Here is a 19,472-nt window from a genome sequence, read left to right on the forward strand (position 1 = left end):
CATCACCACATTCAAACCTTCTCATTTCTTGTATGCTTGTGATTATGGTCATGATTCTTGTTGAATCCCTAGCTATTACTGTTCCAGTGACACTGGCTGGCGACACCCTGTTAACCAACAGCTTTTAGCACAAGGAATATTTCCCGAAACGATTGCATGTGGTTGCTCAAGACGTCTGGCAGTCGATGTGAAATCGACAGCTAAAGACTCAGTAATAGGGACCTAGAGATTGTTCAAGTGAGGATTTTTTTCTGGAGGTCACCATGGGGTTGCTAGCTTGTCTTCAGGCCTATGTGACTAGGTTTTTTTTCCTGTTAGCTTCCAAACTGAAGGTAAGAAATAAAGTCATAACATGCTTAAAACTAGCTTAAATAGCTACTACAGACTATGTACAAAAGAAAACATAAGAATATGGAGAATAAAGCTAAAGCATAAGTGCCTTATAACTGAATTATGTCTAAGCAGAGATGTACCTGTTAGAAAAGAAGACCGACTGTGCGGATGGTTTATGGGAATTTACCATTTGGCTTACTTGATCCTTAGCCCCAGTTAAACCTTTTCTGATTATTATTGCTAGGTTAAAGTCTTAGTGGATAATGTTTGGATCTTCAGAGTCAAAAGAGATGGCAATGTTAGTTTTGTACTGTCTCAGTGTGGGGTGTCCTTTGGTGTCACAGTGAAGAGCCACCCTCAATTTATCACACCCTCTTTCAAAACACTAAAAAACTTTAAGACAGAGGACTGAAGTGAACTACTATGTGAGAACTATTTCTATCATTGAAATTTATGGCTTCCACAATTTGAACACAGTTCAGCTTTTACATCTCTAGGGGGAGGGAAGTCTGTCCTACTGGTGTTTGGGGAAAAATGTTAAAAGGTTACTTTAATTAAACAATCTTCTTTATATCTGGACATGTTGGAATTGCGTAACTAACTTCATAATATTCATTCATTTACATTTATATTTTCTGTCAAACTGGGGCCTAACATGGAGGCTACATTAGCTTTAGAAAGCTGCAAATTTAATTTTAATGATTTTGTCCATTTTATATTAAAGAAGACAGTGAATACTAAGTAGCTGATATATAGACTCACGAATCCACACATTGCATGGTTCTGTCATTCTGCACCATTTTGGCTTTGATGAATACACCACAAGGTTTTAGAAAATGAACTTACAGTTTGATATTTATGTCCAGTGCTCAGAGCAGAAGTAATTATCTGGTTAATAGTTGTGTAATTCTGGCAGGTGAACCAACTGTGGGTCAGTGTTTAAAACCTCCCCACGTGTTAATATGTTGTGGTATTTTCCCCCATTTTAGATTTCTTTTCACTCAGTTACAGAATGGTAAATGGCCTGTATTTGTATAGCGTTTTACATGGTCACTAAGGGCCCCAAAGCGCTTTACACATTCAGTCATCCACCCATTCACACACGCATTCAAACACTGGTGATGGCAAGCTACATTGTAGCCACAGCCACCCTGGGGTGCACTGACAGAGGCCGGACACTGGCGCCACCGGGCCCTCTGACCACCACCAGTAGGCAACGGGTGAAGTAAACAACCGAGACTGTCCGAACCGGAGCTCGAACCCGGCAACCTTCCGGCAATCTTCGGGCAACCTTCCGATTACAAGACGAACTGCCAAATCTTGAGCCACGGTCAAGATTGTGTTCATTGCAATGGCTGCCGACAAATCACAAAAGAAAATCGGTGTCGATATTCCAGAAATAAAATCATTTGTGTGGCTTAAATGCTCATTGTTGGCTGGTTTTCTGCTGCAGACAGGAAGGAAAAAAATCTGTCTGTGACATCATTTCTTGACACACATATTCTCTAAAGGTGTGAATGCTTGTGCTGGTGCTCACAAACACCAGCTACTATCTATGTGTGCTGTTGCTGTTTATATATTGCAGTTATCTGGGCATTATTGACTTAGTATTTCAGCAGCAGTAATAGATAAATGTTGTGGGTTCTGAGGAGAGTCTTATAGCAGAAAGCCGCCAAGATTAAGCAGCATTACACACATAATGGAAATGTCTGACATACACGTAGTGCATATGCTCCTTTATCGGGTCAGTAAAATATTTAACAGGCCTGGTTCTCTCTGTGTTGCCAGATTTTGTATTTTGGTTTTTCTTTGTTTCTGTTCCCCCTGATCTTTGGTTGTTTTACCTTCTGTCTTTGTGGTTGAGGAACTGTAAGCAGCGACCCCAGAACTGTCTATATTTGCAGTAACATGACTCAGGAAAGGTGATTTAGTGCTCCATTTATTATCTCTTGTTGCGGAGGACACACTGAAGCATCTCTTATGAACAGGAAGGAGGTAATGCAGTCCCACAATTCATAACATCAATTAATGCTCAACAGTAAATCACAAAAAGTGTTGCAAATCATGCCACTCTGCCGCTGAGGTTTTGAACCTTCAGCAGCAGGTAACATTAAACCCACAGGTGTACCTTGAACATTGAAAAATTTGAAAAAGCAGTTGCTCCCTAAACCTAATAATTGGTTGGGCTTCAGTCAAGCGTTTATGATAACTGTCAGTGAGTCCTTCCTCTGACTGTGAACGAACTATGGCCCACTTTTCTTTGCACATTTCTTTTAAGTCACACTGGGTTTCAAGCAAGAATAAACCGTTTAAAGTTACACCAGAGCATCTTAATTGGACATAACTCCGGACTTTGACTAGACCACTCCAAAAGATGAATTTTGTTTTAATTTTTTAGCCATTCATGTGTTTTGGTGTACTACATGTACTTGAGCTGTCAGACATTCTCCCTCAGGATGTTATGGTAGAAAGAAGAACTCTTAATCTCAGCAGGTTATCCTGAAGCAGCAAAACAGCCCCAGACCATCACACCACCATGTTTGACTGTTGGTATGATCTCCTTTTTATGAAATGCTATGTTAGTTTTATGCCAGATGTAACGAGACTCAAACCTTCCAAAACCTTTGTCTCATCAGTCCACCAACTATTTTCCCCAAAGTCTTGGGGTTCCTCAAGATGATCGGCAAATGTGAGACAAGCCTTTTTGTTCTTTTTATCTCATGGATACCATTTTTGTCCAGTGAACACTCAGTCTAACTGAGACTGAGAATTTCCAAGCATAATTGTGGTTGGTCACAGTTAACTCATAATTTAACAAGACTGGGGCTATTTCACAGGGTGAGGTAGGTTTGAATAGCCGCTTTCCTTTAAAAAGTCTTGATGCATTCTCAATCATCCAGGTAAGTAAATCCTAACAGGTTGATTCTGTTCATCTGGACGTAGCGTTTTCAGTGAGAGAAACGTTTCATCACTCATCCAAGTGACTTCTTCAGTCTCAGCTGACTGCACGTTTCCCCAACCTTATAAACAGTACATTGCACAATGATACTTGATAATTAGACATTGGGGAAACCAAACAACCTCTGGTTAAATGGATGGCACAACACAGAAGAGCTACCTCATCAGGCCATGACTCTGCAGTCTATTTACACCTACAGGCCAGTGGACACGCTTTCAATGATGAGGATGTACACATCCTGGACAGGGAGAAACCCTGGTTTGAGCGCGGAGTGAAGGAGGCCATTTACGTGAAAAGGGAAAGACCATCTCTGAATTGAGGAGGGGGCCTAAGGGTACATCTTTCACCATCTTACAATGCTGTGATTGCAGCCATTCCCCAACTCTCTGTGGATGGTACTCATGGCCATTGATCAGTGGTCTTTGATCAGTGGTTGTTGATCAATGGTCATGACGATTTGCATATTAATGATCAAGGAACTGACCTCACAGCCCATTGTTCAGTCAGTGGGCTGGTTTCAGTCATTGTGCAACTGTACTGTTTATAAGATTGGGGAAACCTGCAGTCAGTTGAGACTGAAGAAGTCACTTGGATGAGTGACGAAATGTTTCTCCCACTGAAAACGCTACGTCAAGATGAACAGAATCTACCTTTTAGAATTTCCTTTAAAACCTGAAATGATCCTTTAAAAACTGCACTTTGAATTTACTTGGGTATCTTTGACTAATATTATAATTTGTTGATCTACATATGAAAAGTTTACAATAATAGCCATAGCTTCATTAATCATTAAGCATGATCATTAATCAAGTTCAACTTTAGTCACAAAAAGCCCAAATAAAAGGCAGGATTTACACTGGATCATCTCTACATGAAGGTAGAGAAGGAAAGAAGATACGACGAACAAATAATCTAGAAATAAATATGAAATCTTTTTTACTTTGACCTTGTGAGAACCTATGGACTAAACACATCTTTTTGTTTTTTGACTATTTCATTTATTTTTCAGCTTCTGCAATTCCCTGAATGTTTCTACCTGTTTCTCATTTCCCAATCATCGCTATAGTCTTTTCCTTCTTTGACCGATTATCTGTCGTTTTTCTCTTCTCAGTATTTGGTACTTTTGTTGTCATTTGTATTCTCTGTGAAACTTCTTATAGGTTCTTGCTTTGTACTGTATGTGAGTCTGTGCTTGTGTGCCAGTGTTTCCAAATATGATTTCAAATATCCAGTTATTTAAGCTCCTGTTTTGTTGACAAAGCAGCTCTCCAGTCACTAACATTCATGTATAATCAGTCTCGGCTGGCAGTTTTGTAGCATTACTCTAAAATTCTACACTTCCTACAAACTCAAATGCCATTAAAATACAGCTTCACTGAGATGAAGGCCGTCTCCACAAATCAGATTAATAAGCACAGTCGTAGTTCTGAAAAAAAAAAGCTGGAGGTTTGTTTCTTGCCCGCAGCTTTTTTCCTCCACCTGAATTGACCACATTCCTAAAGGAGGAGCATTTCCAATGCCAGCACGTTTTACAGTTCATAATGGTTGTTATGGCCTCGTATTTGGATGTATTTGAGTTTCTCCGACTTATTAGTTTTGTTGATATTTGTAAAAAAATAAAATAAAAAATACATTGAATATTTAGAGCACGTAGTAGCAGTGTGGTTAGTAAGATGTTCTTTTTGTAGTAGTTTAGAAGCTTAGTTAGAGACTCATTTGATTACATTTCCTGCTGCAGAAGTTCACGATTGATTATGGAACTTCTTTTGTTGATATTAACAGACTTCCTCACTGAGATTTGGTTCACACTGTGGAACAGGCCTTTCTAGAAAGAGTGGTCGAGTAACACAGGATGTTATGTCTAGATTTCTACTGGAGCTGCGACATGACACTTACCAGATCGACTCCTTGACAGAGTCATTCTGCTCAGAGGGCCCGAGCAGGCTCTTATTTCTAAGTGATGAATGACGCTTTAGGGAAAGGAAGCTGCAATATATCACCTAACTGACATACAAGCAAAATCAATAAAACCTTACTCAGTGGAGATCACAGCTGCACTGACAAATTACACACAGTAATTTATATATACAGGTTAATGTGTGTGTGTGTGTGTGTGCATGTGTGTCTTTAAATGCATAATAATTAATGAATATGGAATACATTTTTAACACATGGGAACAAATGGATGCATGCCTGTTGTTCAATAGTAGCGTTCATATAAATATAAATAAATAAATAAATATGTCTATATATAGAGATATATATAGATAACTTTATAGATATATATGGAAGGAAGGTCAGCTGTTTTTTGACTTTGCTTGCTAACAGAGGCAAAAGATTACTGGAGGTAACAGGAGGACGACTCACTCCAGACTGCTTCACTGTCACTAATGACAGGCTCATGTCGCGCAATTTTACAATGCCCAAAACATGCTGTAGCATGTTAAGGGGGAATAGTTTGTAAGCTGTCAGTGAAAGCATGCAGTAACATCTATTAATACCCACCTATGAGACCTTGCATATTAATTCCCACTGACTGCAAAGTCAGTGGGCCATCAGAGGAGGTGCAGATGGAGGAACGACATGTGGGACCCATCCTGCGTTGGGCTTTAATCACAAGTGTCATTTACAGTCTTGTTAGTTCAGCTTAGTAATTGTTTTCTCACTCAGCTCCGGCATGTCACTGATTACAGTTTCATTAAAAAAAATAATAAGTGTAGCAGGCACCCCATCATGAACAATGAAATTGCTGTTGTGATGTTCATAATAAGCTATATTTCCATGGAGAAATGTGGGAGAATATGGGGACGGCAGTGGCAGACTGGCACCGAAGCAGAGTAAACATCGCTGCTGATGAGCTGAGAGGGTGCCATCAGTGGGGCTGCGATCAGCCTGTGTTTGTGTGTCATTGTGTGGGTGTTTTTCTGTGTTAACATTTGTAGAATCTACCTGTGTTATAGGCATCATATGTGGTATTGGACAGTCATGCCACTAGGATTACAAGAAGACAAGCAGGAGAAACTGCAGGTCACTGGGGTGGTGTAAAGTGGGGATTCGTCCTTTTTAGATATGCTGTGTTTATCCAGCTTTGTCTAAAGCACCTTCTGAAGTTTGTATAACACAGCAATGTGTGCAGAGAGAAGATTAACAGGCGCATTTGCACAACAATACATTTCTTTGCCTTTTCTTTGATCTCAGATCACGGGGTGAGGGGAAATGCATTTGGAGCACTTCGACAGAAGTGACAGCTTTTGCTGTTTCCTCTGCTCAGGCAATGCATAAATGTGGTGTTAAAATGATTCATGTTAATGTTCAGTCACTGCCTTGATATGAAAGCTCTTTGGTCCTATTTTAGCAACCAGAGGAAACATGATAATTAAGGATAAGGGTACTGACTGGTCATGCCTGAATGAACAGTCTCTAAACTCCCTTTAACCTGCAGCATCTCTCATCCAAATATCTGCCACACATCTTGTCAAACCTCTGCAGCACTCACACAGTGTCATATAATACATGATGAGAGTACTCAAATCTACCAGTGGATAACATCAGGCATTAGTTCAAGCAGACCACAAAGTCAAGCACAGCACCAATCTCAACAGGTGAGCTCATCTCAACACCAACCCATCGGCCGGTGGGTACATCCAATCCAAATCTCAGATAGGGCACAATATTTAAGCTGCTGCACCCTGCCCACAGTTGTTGCTGCCCATCTGCGATCCACTCTGAAACACAAATCCACCCCAGCTCCTCCTTTCATGTTTTTCTGACTTAATATCATTTAGTACTCTGTTTACTACTAGGTTTTTGCAGCTTGCAGCTTTTAGTGATATTATTTTTCTGTTTAAATGCTGTTTCACTTAAGGTCCACATCTACTTTCCTAAGGGTGTGTTGTTTGGGTTTTGCCTTCTGTCTTCAGAAAGATAAACACAGTCTGACGCTAAAAGATTTTGGCACTAAAGGCTCTTTGAAATCAGCCTAAATTGGAAAATACAGATAATTTAGGGAGCCAGTCAGTAGCCCCAGACTTCCAACAGTATGATTAGGATGTGAAAACTTCAGGAGAAAACAATAGTTGCTTCCATCAAACTTCTCCATAAGACAGACTTAAGTAATTAAAAGATATTCAACTAACTAATTAGTTTCCACCATTTAACTAACAAAAACTCCAAAGTTTCTGACCTACACATTTGAAGTGATATTCTTGATTTTTGCATTTATTAGTATTTTAAATTAGCCATTAAAGCATAACTTCATGTTTGTTATTGTATTATTGAGTAAAATACCTATTCCTCTTTTTGCCAATTGTCATAAAACCTAAAAGCAGCCTGGTTTATAAAAATGTGACAGTAATAGGCTGTAGCAGTGCATTAAAACTGGTTAAATGTGTAAATGTGTAGTGTCTGCCAGGCAGATGTTTCTTCCAAATATTCCCCAGTAAAGAGAACATTAATGAAAAAGTGTTTTTGCTGCATGAGAGACAATGACCACTTTTAAATAAAAATCACAGCAAAGTGCTGAAAAGAAGAAAATGAGCTACTGAATATTCAGCAGTATAAGAGAGAAGACTTTGACTCCACATGACTGAATTAGAAACCTCAGGAGTAAAATTTCCTTGAATGCTGGTAATAACTCTATTTTGAATTCTGTGCGACCCTCTGGCTTAACTCTCTTAATCTGTCGCATTTCAGATAACAAAATAAAAAATAAATCAAGTCCACATTTGGCTACTTAAGTTGATGACTGAACAGGCGCTTTCATTTATAGAATTGAGGCTGGCTTTTAGACAAGCTGGAATCAATAGCTCAGCAAGGGCACTTGTCCAAAATGCACCACATGCAGTCAGTCTTCTGTGGTTTAATAAACAGCCAAATGAGGCCGTAGGTTCTGTTTACATTAGGCTTTTGAGTCAGCTCTTCTGTTTTGTTGTCCCACAGGCGGTTTGTCTGAGTGCCGTCACTTGACTTACTTTGAAAGCTTGCTAATTAGGACTAAAAGCCATGGACATATTTAATACGCTGCACTATCATAAAAAGCTAAATTGAGTGGGGATAATATTTCTCAGATTTGACTTGAAGAACACTGATTTTTATTTGGAAAATATTAGCCTGAAGCATTTCTGATAAAAAGCTGAAAGGCATCATCCATCCGTTTATGCTTTATCCAAAGCTGCAGTTAGGCTGCAGAGAGAGATTACCCCAGGTGATGTTGGGAAAAAAATAAATTGCACACTCTACTCTGGAAACTGCCTGATCCTACAAGTATTACCTATATATATATATATATATATATATATATATATATATATATATATATATATATATAAATTTTCCGATTACATATACATACTTAGCAGTTGGATATGTTAAAATAAATATCCAAAATACAATTATGCAAAAGGTAGCATAACACGAATAGCAAGCAAAGTGCAGGAAAACTGTCCAATAGTGTTGGGCACTGCAAGATCATCCACTCTAGCTCCATGGCTCTGTGTCATCCCTTTTACACATTCTCCCTATCCTTCTTAGTAGCTGCAGTTGTAAAATTACAAAGGGAAAATGAAATGTTGAAATGTTTTTCTATCAGAGCGAGAGAACACCAATCTACTAGGATGTGCCTTCAATTCATCGACTCCAAAGTACAAAGAGCTTTAATCATTTTCACTGAATACACACAAATTTCACAAACCACCCAAATTTGCTGTTGATGGGAAAATAATTAACTAGGCTTGTTGACTTGAATAGCTGCTTGCCAGAGAGACTCACTCACATCTTTTTGAAGTCAAACACAGTGTATTCTGGCCAGTCGATGTAACACACCACTCGGCCAGGGACCTCAGCCGTGTTGGAATAGTAGTACTGAGGAAAAGCCAGGAGCAGAGCCAGAACCCAGATCACACCCACCACCACCTTGGTCTCTGTGGAGGACATGCGCTGCTGCAGAGGGTGGATGATGGCCATGTACCTGCAGGGACACAAATGCTTCATGGTTTACATGAAAGAAGAATATAGGACAGAATAAAGAGCTTTACAGATAGAAGATTCTTTTTTTTTAGCATGGGATCACAAGTTATTTAAGTCCTTGACGTGGGCAAAGAGTAAAAACACTCACAGAAATAGAGTTTCTTGAGAGTAACTTGAACATGACCTCTGGGATGTGAATATTCACACGCACTTGCCCACTCAGCACCAGGAAAAACATGACCTTTTTTCTTTCATATTTACAGGTTGAAAATCACATGACGTTTTGATTTGTTCAAAAATTATTTGTACTTTGAAGATGATTTTTTTCTGCACGGGATCGTGAAACTATGCTCACTAGAGAGTAGAGCTGCCACGATTAGTTGTCTAGTCACGATTACGTCGACTATCAAAATCGTCGACGACTGATTTAATAGTCGACGCATCAATTGAAGCTTTGTAAGATCACAAAAGATGCATGAATAAGTAGTAGGATTTAAGAGTGTAATAACGGACTGAAACAGAAGATGGCAGCACTGCATGTACAAGGATGCCAGCTGCCGTTAAATCCCGAAGAAGAAGAAGTAGCTCTGTCCCAGAATTCATAGCGCAGCCCAGCTCAGTTTCCAACAATGGCGGTAGCTGGTTAGTTTTAATGTTACTCTTATTATTCTTTCTGGGTCACAAAATAAACGTTTAACATATTTTCAAGCAAGAATGTAGCTGTGTAAACCTCAAATATCTGCTCAGTTTATCAAGACACCACATATTTTCAAAAGCGCTCCGACGTCTGTTACCCACTAGCTCGATAGCTAGCTGGGGGCAAAGCTCACTAGAGCCGGTGAGAACCCCGGACTCCAGGCAAATCGTTTTCAAACCCACCGCTGTCTTTCGCTACTCAGGTTAAACATATATAAGTCACTTAGATAACTTAAAAATGTTATTGTTTGGCTTTTTTTTTGTATTTTATTTATTCCTGAGTAAATCGGTTTGGCTGAGATTAAAGTTATAGTTTTTACACAGCTGAATAAACGTCAAGCAGACAACTGATTATCAGAAGTGTGAGATGCTCGAGAATTTACTCCGGTGTCCTGTTATATTTTAGATAGCAAGGAGTTTATTAAACTTCACCGAAACAATCTGCAAATTTCATTAAAATTTAATAAACTATCATCTTGCCTTTATTTTTAGTTAGCACAAACCTTAAACACTTAAAGCTGTAAGCTAATGATAGTTATATAAGAGCAGATGCATGCTGGTGCAATAAGCTGTACGTTTTACGTCCAATGGATGCATGATCTGATTAGTCGACTAATCGCAAAAATAATCGGTGACTAGTCGACTATCAAAATAATCGTTTGTGGCAGCCCTACTAGAGAGACACCAACACTGGAATTACAACATAAAAGTGTTTCATAAAATGTGTGAAGGATTCCCATCAGGCTCCCTCGACGTTTCCATAGTGATTTCACACTACCATGTTCATGCTCCTCATCAGAGACGAAGAGGTGCAGGAATCACTTAAAATGACCTTGCACATCATTGACACTGAGCTTCATTACAAAGTCCATCTAAAGTCATTTTTCTGTTGGATCTCATTTCTCCTCATTGAAAATACAATACTTCAGGGAGAGAAAGAAATAATTATCGACTCCCCATCAGTTCTTATTTTAAACCTCTGTATAGATTTTTGACTTACATTTATTAGAGATTTGGTTGTATTGACTGAGTTGCACTTTAATTCATGTTTTTCCTGCTAGCTCCATAATCTTGAAGGTATGCTTATCTGGTGAAGTGTTTACTTTATGGAAGTCATTTCTCAAGGATTTTCAGTTTCAATTACTAAATTCCCACACTATGTGAAAAGCCTATAACGTTGATATTTTTGTTGTACACAGTATACTGTTACTAATTTTCGTCTCTTTTCAGAAAAGCTCTCCAGCCAAATGCCATCCTGAGCCAAAGAGGTCTAATTAAAGGCTTAATCCCACTAATAACCCAAATGAATCTGCTAAATGGATATTCTCACTCTAATTATATCAAGCACAAGAGCAGGCTTTTAAAATCAAATGCTCCCTGCAGTCCACTGAAAGCGGGAGATCAGTACCTCGGCTTTACCTTAGCTCTACTTCAAAAGGCTCTGGCAGCCATGTGGCTTTTCCTTCATGTAGGTGAGTCATATTTAAGCTGGTGATGTCAGATTCAAATACACACCTGCAGAGAACAGTGGTCCGCTTGCCCAAAAGCCCAAATCATCATTATTATCCCTACTGGCATGCAAACTGGACACCAAACTACACTTGCCTTCACCCTCCGCATGTTCTTGAGTTCTTCTCTCAGCCCTTGGTTTTTCTTGAGCTTTTCATGTTCCTTCCTCCTGATGTTGCCACAATTCGGTATAGCTACATTTATTACTACAACCATCTTCCTCTGCTTGTCTACCACTATCATTTCTGGTTGGTAAGCCATCACCAGTGTGTCTTACTGTATTTGGAAGTCCCACAGAATCTTAGCTTGGTCACTCTCAACCACCCTAGGGGGAGTGTGTCTCATATTGACCTTGGGACTTAGGCCATATTCCGTACAGTTATTCCTGTACACTATGTCAGCCACTTGGTTATGGCGTTCCATGTATGCTTTGCCTGCTAGCATCTTGCACCCTGCTTTTATGTGCTGCATTGTCTCAGGGGCATCTTCACACAGCCTGCACCTGGGGCCTGGTTCTGTTAGATTAATCTTCTCCTGCAGTTAAAAAATAAATAAATAAAAAACACATTCAGACACAGACACACTTCTTTACCCGAAAGTAATTTCATTTTCATGGATTTGCTGGTAGAGATCTTAGCACCCCTGTGTTTCCCTCCCCTTCATTCATATCTTGGTAAACACACCCTTCAGACTTTGCACTTCAAACATCTGTCTGTAGGCAATATCTGATTCCTCTCAAAAGGATTCCCTCTCACAAGGTAGCAGGTAGCTTGGGCAGTAAATGCTGGATTTCATGTCTGACATACACCTCCAGTTATCCACAAATTGAACCTAAAACTGTAATGGCAATGCAGTGGTTCAATATGAACACCATGAACCTGCTGCAGAGTTTTCCTGTAATGTAAGTGATTAAGAATGAGACAGTAAAGGTGATTGATTAATTATTTATTTTATTTTTTTCAGAAATTGTATTTGAATGTAGGCGGTGGTAATTGTATTGTTAATCTATTTCTTGTGGTCCTTCATCTTTTTTTGGTTTTCTATTTCTTTTTGCAGCAAATTATGTAAATTTCCATCTGTAGCTGGAAGCTGAATGATGGTAGCAAAGCTTGTGTGTGTTTCTGTATGTGAGAGTTCATTGTGTTTGTGAGATGTAATTTGAAGTATTGCATCTGTTGTTGCCATTATAGACTCTTTGCATACCTGTAAATCCTTTAGCCACCACTCACTCATGCAAAACCAATAGGAGCAGTCCACAGGGACTTCCCTGAATAGAAACCAGTTACCATCCCAGCAGCAGACATCCAAGAAAGTGTCCCAAGTATGATGAGTTGGGAAGCACCATTCACACTTACTGGCTAAAGAAATGAACTGCACTCAATGAGCACGACAGCACAAATGAACCAGCTGCTACTGGATGAGATGCAAAATCGCAGAAATGGCAAACCGAAGGCCAGATCCCCAAGGATCCCCAGAAGGCGGGGAATAACCTGCCTCAGTACAACATGGAAGCTCCTATCAGGCATAATAGCGGCTAAAATGAACAGGTGCATAGCCCACAAAGTAAGTGGCACAAGGGGGCAAAACACCAGCTCCTGGTAGACAGAGCAGTCACTCAAGACTGTAAGACCAGACTAACCAACCTGTGTACTGCCTGGACTGACAGCAAGAATTTTACAAGACCAACAGGCTCCAAAGAGCCTTGATGAGGATTTCAGGGACGTGGCAACACTAAAGGCCAACTTCAAACTAATTACGCAAGTCACCATTAAGTGTTGGATTTACCAAGGAGATGCCCTGTCCCATATACTGCTATGCATAGGCCCGAATCGCCTCAAAATGGAGAAAAATCAGCCTCCTCATCTACATAGATGACATCTAGCTGTGACCCAGTTTGTGTAATTCTGGTTTAAGTTATATTCTTTGATTTATTGTTTGTCATGTGTTTGGTTCTTTTTATTGTTTTCTGCTTGTGTCATATTTATAGTTCCTAGTTCACTGTCCCTTCCCTGTGTTTTACATTTAGTTACTGTTGTCTCTGTGTTTCATGTTCCCTCTGTTCCCCTATTCAGTCATGTCTCATCACAGTGTCAAGTCTGTGTCTTTGTGAAGGTCTCATGTTTGCTGTTTTATTTTGATAGTTCATTTTCCTGTCTTCAGTGCATTCCATAGAAGAAGTTGCTGATATTGAGAAATCCCGCCAATGGCTGGACAAATTTGGACTGAAAGACAGCACAGAGGCACTAATCATGGAAGCACAGAAACAACCACATCAGGCAAGATTGCAGGTGATAAAGACTGCTCTCCCTTACATACTTATAAGAAAAACTAAATACTGTCAAAATTTGCAGTCCTATGTGGCCTTATAATAATGGAGCCAAAGTTAAGCTAGTAATTTAAATTACTTCAGCACCACCACACTCAATTATCTTATAGCTTATTTTTTTAACTTCCTATACAGACACAAAATTAAATAATAACATTAATAACAGCAGCCACCAGTCAGCTAAGTGCCCTCAATTAGACACATCCAGCCTCATGGCTGTTTTTTCCAAGCTCTAACCTGAGTAGATTTTGTTCAGTGACAGGAAATGACAAGTGTTAAAATCAGTATTTATTTTTTTCACTCAGAGGTGACATGGCTCTGTGGCACCTTTTCAAAATTATCTAAATGTCTGAGACTAAATGATGTATGTGCATTTACCGAAGATCTGAGAGCGACTTGTCTTTTGAAACATTTGCAGCACATAAAATAACAATGTTTTTTTTGTTTCAATGAGATCATGTTTGCGAACGTATATGATGGTATCTCCTCTCACCACTAATTAATTATAATGATATAACTCTTCTATAATTTCTATATTCTTCTATATTAGGTGTTTTGTGACCGACATGCCCTTGACTTCTCAAATGAGTAACCATAGTAACACTTCATATCAGCGTTTAACAGCAAATCAGCAGCTCAAACAGCACTTTTGTGCGAGTCCTTGTACGTTAGCAATGTCTGATTACTGGTGACTAAAACATGACCACACATTTTACTGTATCTCTGATAGGAAAGGACGAAACATGCTCTTCCTGCTTTCCTCCTAGTGCTCTCATCATGAGGTGTGGATGACTGTTGTTGGGAAGAATGAAATTTAATTTAGCTAAACAAATCAGCTTAGCTACATCTTGTTGCAACTTCCTGATCGATCAGCTACAATCATATTTAACGATTAGCTCGATCACAACGACTAGTAGACCCTACAGTTTCCTTGATTTTTTGAAGAGCCATGTGACAATTCAAGCTTAGGATAAGCATCAACAGGTTGATGTTTTAACAACTGCATAACTGCAAAGCATACCCTACCTAATAAACACAGTGAGGCACGCTGTCAGTACCATGGCATGAGATAAGCCACTACCATAACCAAATCATCAGTCAGAATACTGAATGTTGCTAACAAGGTTATGTTTTTGGTAGTGTTTGCATGTGTGTCTGCGCATATGTCATCATTCTGTTTGCAAACATAGAAGCTTGCAAAGCTTTGAATGATTTCTGATAAAACTTTGTAACGGTGTAGAGTGGGGTCATGTTAACAGTTTGTTAAAATTTGGCTTATATCCACCAAAGTCAGCAAAATTATTTATTGGTTGAAAATCGACCAACTTAGAAACTATCCTTACAAGTGTATTTGTGTATTGACAGCATATAGAAGAAACTGTATAAAGATTTAAAATATTATGTCATTTGAACTCTGACCTCTCTTTCACGGTCCATAGTGTCATGGTTCTGGGTCATTTTGACTCAGCTTTTTCTGTTTCTTATGTTTTGGTGTGGTTCTGATTATGATTTATGTTCTGATTATTTAGTGATACTGTTTTGATTATGGTTATTATTTTTGCAGTTTTAGTTCCGTGTCAAGTCTGTCTCACTCTGTCTAGTCCGTGTCTTAGTAAAGTGTTTTACTTTGAAGGTTCATGTTCATGCCTGATGTCAATGTGTTCAGTTGTACTTTTCCCCTCGTTAGCCTAGTTTCTCCCAGCTGTGTCTCCCTCCTGTTGCCCATTTCCTGATTACCGCCCTGTGTATATAAGCCCTGTGTTTTCCTGTGCTCTCTGTCGCGTTGTCTGCGTTACTCTGTGTAAGTCTGCATTACTCTGTGTAAGTCTGCATTACTCTGTGTAACCCGGTGTTCTTTCTGCATCTCTCTGCCATCTTTCTCTGTGCATTTTGCTCCTCCCGTGAGTGTTTGGTTTCAGGTTAGTTCTTTAGTTTTCCCCAGTTTAGGTTTGTTAACCCCCCGCTCTGCTCTTCCTGTCCTTTTCTGCTCTTGCTCTTGACGAAGGCGGTCGCACTTTTCTTCTCTCCTCCTCTCCCTTAGCTTCCCTGCTTAGCCTCTTATGTCCTTCTCTAGTCTTGTGTTTTTTGTATTACTTTTCCCTGGAACACTCTCTCACAGTCTGTTCTCTAAAACCTAAAAGAGGAATTATGGATTTGATCTACTGGTCCTTAAATGCAATTGACACCCCTTTCTCAACGAGAAGTTTGGGCTTGGGTGAGCCTGAGTGCTGAAGATATCTACCTATTCGGAACCATGGTAACAGGGTTCTTGCTGATCGGAGCTGGCTTGGCCCTGACTTATCAAAGAATTAAGAAAGCGGAACCGGCTGTTCAAACCCCCACAAGGCTGCCCGCTGGGATTGAAACGATGGGACGAGGCGTGAGTTTCTCAAAATGGGCTCATTGAGTGCAGCACGGATAAGATCTTGGAGAGGCTTACGGCTGCCGTGAACACTCAGAATAAGATCTCTGAGTGCAGACTGGATACATCTTGGAGGGGCTCGCTCGGAATAACATCTCTGAGCGCAAATTGGATGACATCTTGGGGAGGCTCACTGTGGTCGTGAGTTCTCAGAATCGGCTCTTTGAGCACAAGAATGACAACATCACAGAGCGCAAGTTTGATAACATCATGGAGAAGCTCACGGCTCTCCAACGGGAGATTGAGAGACCAGTGTTGGACTGTTAGAACAGCTTTGAAATTCATATGAGCTGTTCGCACTAAAGTAAAAAGCACCATCACTTCATGCGGAGACCCTTTCGGCGCCAGCTGCGGTCGCAAGGCTGGAGCCGAACAAAAACACCCTGATAACGACTGTGTTTAGTCTGTTCCTTCCCATTCCATGTAAGACCACCTGGGTTGGCTGGAAGACTGTTTACTTCGCCTGGCAGGGCGAAGGACACTGTCTCAGCTGAACTTTGGACACGAACACACATACATATACACTGATATGCACACACTCATCCCCCCTCGTTTTCCAAATGCCTTCGATGCTTGTTCCCTCCTGGGAACACGGCGGGTCTGAGCCCACGCTGGAATGGTAGCGCTGGGCAGGATGGCTGCTGTGTTTGCTTCGGATTACTCCTCACCCCCCACCCAACCCTGTGGCTTGTCACGTGTTCCATAATGTTGTGCTGTGGACATTTATGTGCTTTTTTGTGCAGAGGAGTTTTTTTGTTTCCTGTTCTCATGCTGTCCTCCCACAGAAGCCCAGCATGAGTAGAGGTCTCTTTTTTTCCTCTTGTACTTTCCCATTGTAGTGTATATTTCAGTGTTTTGTTTTGTTTCTGTAACGCTACTGATCTCCGACCTGTATCCCCATGTGATGTCTGTGTTGTGTGTGTGTGTGTAAGGTTGGGGGGGGTCCTATTTCACGGCAGGCAGGCAGGCAGGCAGGCTGGCTGGCTGGCTTGCTTTCTGGATCCTTTTCTCAATACACCACATGACTGCTGCCCCAGCCGTGACAAATAGATTGATATGATAGTCAAAGTAATCATAGTAAGAAACATAATTTTCACTTATTGCCATTGTTGTCTACTGAAAACATATAGGCATATATTAAAATGGGAAAAACACAAGGGTCTGTACTCTGCTCTGCAATTTGGAGCGACTGTGGTTCAGGGGGTTGGGAAGCTCATCTTGTAACCGGAAAGTTATCGGTTTGATGCCCTGCTCTGTCTGTCTTGGTCGTTGTGTCCTTGGGCAAGACACTTCGCCTACTGGTGTTGGCCAGAGGGGCCGATGGCGTGATATGGCAACCTCGCTTCTGTCAGTCTGCCCCAGGGCAGCTGTGGCTACAACTGTAGCTTGCCTCCACCAGTGTGTGAATGTGAGAGTGAATAAATGAAGGTATATTTTTTGGTCACTAATTGCACAGAGCTATTCTTACTACAGGAAAGAAGTTACAAAAGCATACCATATTCAGAGGTACAGTACTTGTACCTAACTGCAGGATAAAGTGATAAAGGAATTGTACCGTTCCCTGTACCACTGCTGTACCCCGAGTTCTCTTTGTGCATTAGAGGTGCAGTCCATATCTGCCTCAATAAACATAATATAGCAGGTTTCCAGGTTTCACTAGCATGGCTATTTAGCGTGTTTATTTCATCAGCTTGTTTCACTATTGTGTTTTAATCTCTCAGTTTGTTGTTGTATCAGCATTATTCTTACTTACCCTGATTAATAAAATGAACTTGATGTTTCAATTTTGTGGAGTGCCTAATTGGATATTGAACTAGATTGTGGATTTGCATATTAATTAACAAATAAAACAAATTGGATTAAATTTGTGCATAGTTTGGGAACTCAAATGGGGAAAAACTTAATAGCATCAAATGAAAATTCTGTGCTAATATTCATGCTAATTTGCAAAGCAAAGCAATGCTCTGTCAGAATTTTTCCTGATTAGTCACGTCAGAGAATCCTCTCGTGAGGAGTGATCCCTTTCTTCCCATTTTTTTATGCACAAGGCATGAATCATGGAGAAGCAGAAGGGAGGCAGAAGCCAGAATAACTTCCCTTGATGGTCCCTCTGGATATAGCAGACAGAACAGGAAGGGAAGATGTGGAAATTGGAGGAAGGACATGAGATGGAGAGGAGAACACGTTAAGCTGTAGTGGGTATGCAGCAAATAAACCCCTCCTAAGACCTGCTTTACCTGGTGTAAGCTGTCCCTCCAGCTATAGTAGGTGAATATAAAAAATACTTCATCTGCTTTGATCCAGTCTAAGCTGGTGATTTTTCATTTCTTTCTTTACTCCTCAGTCATATTGATTGTTGATTAAGTGGCACCCTTAAAGGATTCCTTTATGAAAGAAAGTGGCATTTATCACAACACATGGATGGCAACACAAATTGTTACAACTTTAAAATGTACAGTTTGTTTGATTCAGATTCATATCATTTTGCAGTGCATTTATATCATTCAGCAACTATTGAAGTACCTCCTAGAAGTTGATGCTTGTCAATACTGGGTTGAAAAATGAAACCGCCACACAAGTGTAAAAACTGCAGCTCCTTCAATGGCCACTTCAAGTTACAAATGCCCATCAGTTGTCATAGATCTCCCTAAGGCTCAATGTTACAGCAGAAATGAATGTATTTAACTCTAAAGAGTAACTCTTTACTTTGTTCTGGTACAACAGCTTAGTTTTAATCCTGTTCTTTACCAGCCAACATTACCAGTTCATAATAATATCACAATGAGTTTTTGCAAGCACCTAGCTAACCACGCTAGCTAGCTGTCTTTAGTATTAGCTGACAAATAACCAGCTCTACTGTTTCTACTAGGGAGACCAACCGTCCTCTTTTCCCCGGACATGTCCACTTTTCACATTCTGTCCGGGGGGATTTTCAAGATGGATGAAAATGTCCGGGTTTTCTTATAGGCTTACAGAGGACCCATATGTGCGACTTCGTCCCCGAACTGCTGCGTTGTAAGTGGTTGTTCCGCGCTCACAGAGCGGGACAGAGCTGGCAAATACGTTTGTGTGTCTAACAAAGGTTTAAAAACGTATAAAAAGTGGTGCATATAAGTGGTCCGCAGGTGCGTATTCGCTGTCAAAATAAAAGACGCGCACCAGATAAGAAGTTGCAACGCGCGTTCTCGTACATATAAAAGGCACTGCTTTTGTTCGCTAGAGTGGGATTTTCACGGCATATTCTGCACCAAATCTTTGTGCGT

The 19,472-nt window shown here is 40.3% G+C and overlaps 1 protein-coding gene across 1 annotated transcript in view; it reads right to left on the bottom strand.

The window, feature by feature from the left end:
• tacr1a (tachykinin receptor 1a) overlaps positions 1 to 19,472 on the bottom strand; it is a 61,046-nt gene that overhangs the window by 29,484 nt on the left and 12,090 nt on the right. Inside the window, exon 2 of the mRNA XM_084945495.1 lies at positions 9,063 to 9,257. Within this exon, the coding sequence (XP_084801621.1) occupies positions 9,063 to 9,257 (195 nt within the window). The remainder of the gene's footprint in view (positions 1 to 9,062; positions 9,258 to 19,472) is intronic.

The sequence above is a fragment of the Perissodus microlepis genome, chromosome 12 (assembly GCF_051167445.1).
Source record: "Perissodus microlepis isolate ML-2025 ecotype Zambia chromosome 12, ASM5116744v1, whole genome shotgun sequence".
NCBI classification, from domain to species: domain Eukaryota; kingdom Metazoa; phylum Chordata; class Actinopteri; order Cichliformes; family Cichlidae; genus Perissodus; species Perissodus microlepis.